This window comes from Corapipo altera, unplaced genomic scaffold, assembly GCF_003945725.1.
Source record: "Corapipo altera isolate COAL_440 unplaced genomic scaffold, ASM394572v1 178, whole genome shotgun sequence".
NCBI classification, from domain to species: Eukaryota; Metazoa; Chordata; class Aves; order Passeriformes; family Pipridae; genus Corapipo; species Corapipo altera.
Window position 1 is genome coordinate 1,518,952 of NW_020884983.1, and position 6,629 is coordinate 1,525,580.

General features: G+C 47.0%; 1 protein-coding gene across 3 annotated transcripts; it reads left to right on the forward strand.

Moving 5' to 3' along the window:
• The first annotated feature begins 25 nt into the window (after positions 1 to 25).
• LOC113958005 (endonuclease domain-containing 1 protein-like) lies at positions 26 to 6,350 on the forward strand. Of its 3 annotated transcripts, XM_027665972.1 has the most exons (4): positions 26 to 285; positions 705 to 806; positions 2,459 to 2,778; positions 4,849 to 6,350. In XM_027665972.1, exons 3-4 carry the CDS (start codon positions 2,494 to 2,496, stop codon positions 5,392 to 5,394), a joined length of 831 nt encoding a protein of 276 aa, XP_027521773.1. In that variant the 5' UTR covers positions 26 to 285; positions 705 to 806; positions 2,459 to 2,493; the 3' UTR covers positions 5,395 to 6,350. The 3 variants fall into 3 exon arrangements, with proteins under 3 accessions (XP_027521773.1, XP_027521774.1, XP_027521771.1); XM_027665973.1 differs by lacking the exon at positions 705 to 806 and having other exon boundaries at positions 26 to 242; XM_027665970.1 differs by lacking the exon at positions 705 to 806 and having other exon boundaries at positions 4,849 to 6,343.
• The last annotated feature ends 279 nt before the right edge of the window (positions 6,351 to 6,629 follow it).

Here is a 6,629-nt window from a genome sequence, read left to right on the forward strand (position 1 = left end):
TTAACTGCTCCTGACACGTGATGCTGCAAGTCAGTCAAGCTGGGAAATATCCTGAGGAACTTGCGAATAGCAACTGTCTCCCCATTTCTGGGCAGGCATGAACAAATCTCCCCTGAGCAACAACAGGAAACTTCTCTTTTCTGTGGAATTCCCTGTTTATGAAAAGGGGCAGATTTACAACCGGGCATATATTGCAGTGGGACTCCTGAGGGATCAGCCAACTGTTTCTCCAGGGAGAAGAGGCAAGGAGCGGCTCAGCTGCCTGTTCTGAGACTCTGCTTCAAGGTAAGCTCTTGCTCCTTTCTCCACATTGACTCCAATATTTCAAGTATTTCCTTGGCTTTGGAATAAAGAGATCAGATAAAGCATAGGCTGGAGTTGCTGAGCTCCAACATCTGCCTTCCAAGGAGAAATGAGAGGTTATGCATGCACTGAATTGTGCAGCTCTTTAACTTTTTGTATTAAGGAGGGCAAGGACAGAAGGATGGATTTGGGAGAGAAATTCAAGCCAAGTCACCTGGAAAATTCACACCATAATGTTGACTAAGAATCAGGAGGGGTGAGATGTGGTTCTGAGCTTATGGAGTACCAAAATTCCACCCATGACCTTGCAAAAGACCTCTGGACAAACACAGGTGCTGGTTGCACTCCTGGACAAATTTACTCTAAACCCTGTGTGGGAAATCTCACAACCTTCCTTCCAGGGGGATCGTATATAAACAGCCAGTCTCAGACTGCAACAGAGACATTTCAGCCTTCTATCACTCTGGGGCTGTGAGCAGAGTCCTGAGCTGCTCTTTCCCACAGTAAGTTGGTTTCTATCTATCTGATATTAAGTTAGATATATTTTAAGATAGTGGAGGGGGTGTCGCAACAGGACTTTTCAGGAACTTCTCTCTTGATTAGGGGCAGAGATGGTCCTGCTCTGCAGAGCACTGTAAAAAGCCACTGCTTGTGATTTCTGTTCTCTTTTTCTGACCAGCTCCTTGGTCATCACGTTCCTGATCCAGGGCTCGTAGGGAGATAAAGGACCAGATGTCTTGGGTGAGAACAAGGGCATATGTAGCTCAATATCCCATTGTTAGCTGAGAGCCAGGACAATCCTGAGTTCAGTATAGCACCTGAATGGAAGAGCTGCATATCTATGTGAACCTGGATGGGGGCAGAGACTTGTAGGAAGTGCAGCATTGCTGTTATTTCCCTGACAAATGCCCCATGAACTAATTGCAGGTGGCTGAGCAGAATCCATGCCCAGCTGCAGGTCTCTGTTGTGGGAAGACCCTCAGAGCAGAAGAAAGCAAGAATGGCATGGAGCTGAGTCAGGGGAGGTCTAGGTGAGGTATTAGAAAAAGGTTTTTCATCCAGAGGGTGGTTGGGCACTGACCAGGCTCCCCAGGGTAGTGGTCACAGCACCAAGCCTGACAGAGCTCAAGTGCTTCGACAATACTCTCAGGCACACGATGGGATTGTTGGGGTGTCCTGCACAGGGCCACGAGTTAGGCTCAATGATCCTGATGGGTCCCTTCCAACTCAGGGTATTCTATGATTTTATGATTCTACGATAACACTTTTTATTAATAACACTGTGTGGCAGGTTAAGGTTCAAGGGTGATCAGTGATAGTATCTGATGGGAAAACTATATTCAAAGCAATACATTAATTCAAAGCAACATACCAATAAGCTCTAATCTCCCAAAAAAGCTGGCTGGAGATAATCATTTAGCCCTCACAGAGTATGGTCCTTACCCAATAGGTGTCCCTATGGGGAAGAAGACAGGTTCAGCCCATCATCTGATCCCAGAAGTTATGATGGAGTCTTCCTTCACTTCTCCCCATTTTTAACTCACTTTTACACTATTTCTTTACGTTTAGGTGGAGCCTGTGTGATTTTACTCATACATATTACTCAGTGGAAAATGGTTGTACCTTGGGAGTGGATATCTCAGGGTAGTACTAGAGATAACCTTGGGATGGGGACATGTGTAAGTCCAAGGAGAGTGATTGCACCACGGTTGCTGATTCAGCATCAGGACATCTTCCTTTATCTCCCTCGGATTTCAGCTGCTGTGCAGCTTATCAGCTAGAAAGTACCACTGAGGTTCCTCCTCTGCAAGGGTTTCGACAGGGCCTGGCCATGGTGTCTCTGCTCTGCTCCACCCAGTGTTTAGTCCCCTTAGATTGTGCTGTGTGTGGGAGACCAGGTGTGCTGACTGTGTTCCATCCAGGGAGTATCAACCATATTTTCCCCTGTAATTTCTGTACTGTTATCCTTTTACACCCAGTCATCTTCCTACACACCCTTCTTGACCTGCTGATATTTCCATATCCCAGAGGACAGAAGTCATCCCCTCCGTGGTCTCTCATAGTCCCCTCCTCTGCCAGCTGTGTCCCATCAGCACAAAAATGACTGCAGGCCATGTCTCTCCAAACTGAGTGTCCCTCTGCATTTGCCTTCCAGGGGAGCCAAAGCCCTTCACCTGAAATCCTCCCGCGATGCTGTGGCTGCTGCTGCTGCAGGTTTGGGCGAGCTGCCTCTGGCTGGGACACAGCGAGGTGGTGACGTCCTTTGAAAGTTCATGTCCTCAGTTTTTCTTCCGGGAGACTCCCCCAAATGAAGCCCTGGAGCCAGAGAACCCAGCCTGGATCTGCCAGCGCTACAAGAACCAGTATTTCTTTGCCACCTTGTACGACAGAAAGGAGCGTATTCCCGTGTACTCTGCTTACATCTACGAGCCTGGACCTGGCAAACGACCTCAAGGGTGGCTGGTTGAGCCCCAGGTGAGTGTCCTCTCTAACAGCACGGCAACCTCCAGCCATTAAAACATGAACATTAGTATTTAAATAAACACTTCTATTTCCTCCCACCCCCATACACACACGTGTAAATGGAGCCACTGGGTGGGATTCATCTCATCTTACTTCAAACACCTGCACCACATGATTTCTCTGATGTGTCTGAGACAGCAGCAGGAGGATGAGACGAGTCCTATCCCAAAGGTGTCTGGTTTTCTGCAGTGACCTGACAGCAACACCAAGGCAAATTCCATTCCATTCCATTCCAAAGTCAAACAACCACCCTCTCTGTGCCCTGCTGTAGTGGGAGACCCAACGATGGGGAAAAGGCATCCAACAGTAGCTAAATTTGAGGGACCAAGAGTCCTGCTGGATTCTGATCTCCACTTTACCCTGAGCTGTTTTGCATCCCTGACAGAGCTTAATTTCTCACAGTTAAGAGTCAAAGAGTCTTTGTAAATGACATGAGAGAACTGAAGAGAAACTTAGAATTGAGTGAGATGGTCCAGGGAAAAAGCCTTGGCACAGGCACTGAGTGGTGAGAGGGTTTGGTGAACACTGGGGAATGTATTGAGTGATATTTCAAGCAGTGAAAAGTGAGGAGCATCAGTGTCAGTCCAGTCAGAAGGGGGTGATCTCCAGCCATGGCCAGTTGCCCCTGAGCACTGTTACCTCAGGCTTGGTTCAGAAGAATGCATCAGAAATACAGACCTCCACAAACAACAGAGTCCTCCCAAACCTCCTTCAGACAGACTTCAGACCTTCAGTAAAATAGGCCAAGGGAATTACGGAACAGAAAGAGAGGAAATTCAGGGTATTGCTGAGGATGCAGTAGCAGACGGGTTTCAGGTCAAAATGAGTGACAGAAGAAAGCCATATACCCTGTTCCAGAGGAAGGCTCAATATGTTTCCCTAAAGATGAAAAGAAATGTGGTGTAGTTATGAAATAAAGAAACATTTTCACTTGTTACTCATAGGAACTTGAGCAACTAATGTGATATTGCACCACTGCAGCCTCCACATTTAGTAGAGATAAAAGTGTGCAATCATAGACTTATAGAATGGTTTGGGTTTGAAGAGACCTTAAAGATCATCTCATTCCAACCTCTCTGCATGGGCAGGGCCACCTTCCACTAGAACTGGTCACTCCAAGCCTCATCCAACCTGGCCTTGAACACTTCCAAGGATGGGGCAGCCACAGCTTCTCTGGTCAAAAGGTTCCAGTGCCTCACCACCCTCACAGGGAAAGATTTCATCCTAGTATGTAATCTAACCCTTTCCTCTTTCAGTTTGAAGCCATTTGCCCTTGTCCTCTCACCCAATGCCCTGGTAAAATAGCCATACTTCTTCCCAAGTAAGGGGTAGAAAAGGGGAGGAGGAGATGGGACTGAGTCCTTTTCTCCTCCTGGAAGTTGTAGGAGCACCACAGCCTTTCTGCTCATCCTCTTCCCATCCTGCCTACCTTCAAGATACCCAGCCTTCAAAGAGGATATGTGAGTCCTTGTTTTCCCTAAACTTGGAAAGCACTTATATGCTGACACATTGGATTAAAAAAGCATGCAAGCCTTTCATAGAGACTGAGACAACTCTTATGAAAATGCAGAAAAGATCAAGGCAGGTGACATTGTGATTAGATGCAGGGGATTAAGGTTGGATAGGGAGAAGACACTTGGGCAGATGTGGGATGAGAAGACAGGTGAAGAGGGAACAAGATGTGACAGGGAACATGTCTCACTAAAGTCACCTTTCAAACCTAGAAGTGGAAAATGCTCACTGTCTCATGCATCCAGCTACACTCCCAGCACAGGCTGCAGGCTGGATCACAAAGGTCACAAGTCAAAAGAAGAACAGTCAGACTCTGAGTATGTTTTGCCTTAAAGGTCTTGTGTTCATCCAGGAGGGGCACCTATAGGATTTGTCTGGATTTATACATTTACGTACACTGGGATGACAAAAAATGTGTTCTTGACACCTAAAGACCTCTGATTCAGGGAAACCTGCTCCATTACTCCCATCCCCGGTAGTAACACCTTTTCCTCTTCTTTACCTGCCTAGCTGATGGGCCCAACCTATCCCAAAACTATGGAAAAAGAGTGGACGCTCATAAATCATTACAATGTCAGCTTAGAGAAACTCAGCGAGAGCCAGGCTATTCTCCAAGACTACAAGAACCTGACGGGTTTGAACCGGGGCCATTTGAACCCCAATGGCCATCACTTCAACTACAGCAGCAGGATGGCTACCTTCACCCTCACCAACATAGTTCCACAGGATGAGAAACTCAACGGCGGCGCCTGGAACAACTACGAGCAGCGAACAATGATCAGGAACACCCAGGGCTGTGACACCACCTACGTCATCGTGGGTGCTGTGCCTGGGAACAACTATATTGCCAAGGGAAGGGTTAATAAGCCCAGCTACATCTGGTCGAGTGCCTGCTGCGTGGTGGACAACAACCACAGGAAGGCTTGGGCAGTCATTGCCGAGAACGACCAGAACCAGGTCCAGCTCCTCACGCTGGGGGAGCTGGAGGACACGTTGACTCAGCTCTATGGGAGGGGACAGGTTTCTCTGTTTGACAGTGAATGTCCCCGGGAATAAGCCTCACATCCTGGCTTTAAAAGGCTCAGGAGCTTTTGCCACATGTCAGAGATCACAGAATAATTTGGGTTGGAAGGGACCTTAAAGGTCATCTATCTAGTTTCAGGCCCCCTGCCATGGGGATCTTCCACTAGACCAGGTTGCTCAAATCCCTGTCCAACCTGTCCTTGAACACTTCCAGGGATGGGTCAGACAACTTCTCTGGGCGAACTGTGCTAGTGCATCACCACCCTCACAGTCAATTTTTCCTTTCTAATATCTGATCTAACCCTGACCTCTATCAGTTTAAAGCTGTTCCAAGGGCATATCACTCCATGCCCTTGTCTAATATCCCCCTACAGCTCTCTTTGAAAACACTCTAGGTACTGGAATGGGATCTAAGTTCTCCTCGGAGTCTTCTCTTCTCCAGGTAAACACCTCCAACTCTCTCACCCTGTCTCCAGAGCAGAGGTGCTCCAACCCTTGGAGCATCTTCGTGGCCTCTGGACTCCAACAGGTTTGCCTCCTTCATGTGTTGTGGCCCCAGAGCTGGATGCAGCACTGCAGGTGGGCTCTCACCAGAGCAGAGTAGAGGGGGACAAATGTCTTGTGCATGGGCTGTAGCTGGTGATCAAGACAGCTCAAGACCCCAAAACTCTCTGACCCATTTCCAGGAAGCTCTGACAGAATGGACTGTGCATGAAAACCAATTTGCAGAGGAAGCAAGAAACCTGTTTTCAGTGCAGGGAAACTTATCTATATAAAGGTACCCACTGCCATGTGCCTGTGTAGTAGGTCAGGGACTAACATACAAATTTCTATGCCAAATGTGTAATTAACTAATAAAATGTTGTGAGTTTTTGAGAACTCTCTGACTTTTGTAGTTCCTTTCGACCACGAGCATTTATGAATCTTGAGTGTTCCCTTTCCCTTAAGGGTTGTTTTGTGGGAAGAATGGGAGTTTCAGACAAAGTCTATTAGAGAACCCTCCCATTGAGTTATGAGGTGCAGAAAGGACCCCTTGCTTTCTAAACTTCTCAGAGAGAAGTCTAGGTGCATCTGGGTTCAACCTTAGCCCCAGATTTTGTCAATGGTTTAGGTCTAAAGGATTATAGAGGTGTAATTGAACCCTTACACAACTCTGTCCCACAAGATTGAGGATGGTAAACCAGATAGGTTTACATAAATAGAAATGATTTATCATGATAAAAATTAAACAAAAGGATCTTAATCAGAACTATTTACTATGCAGTACA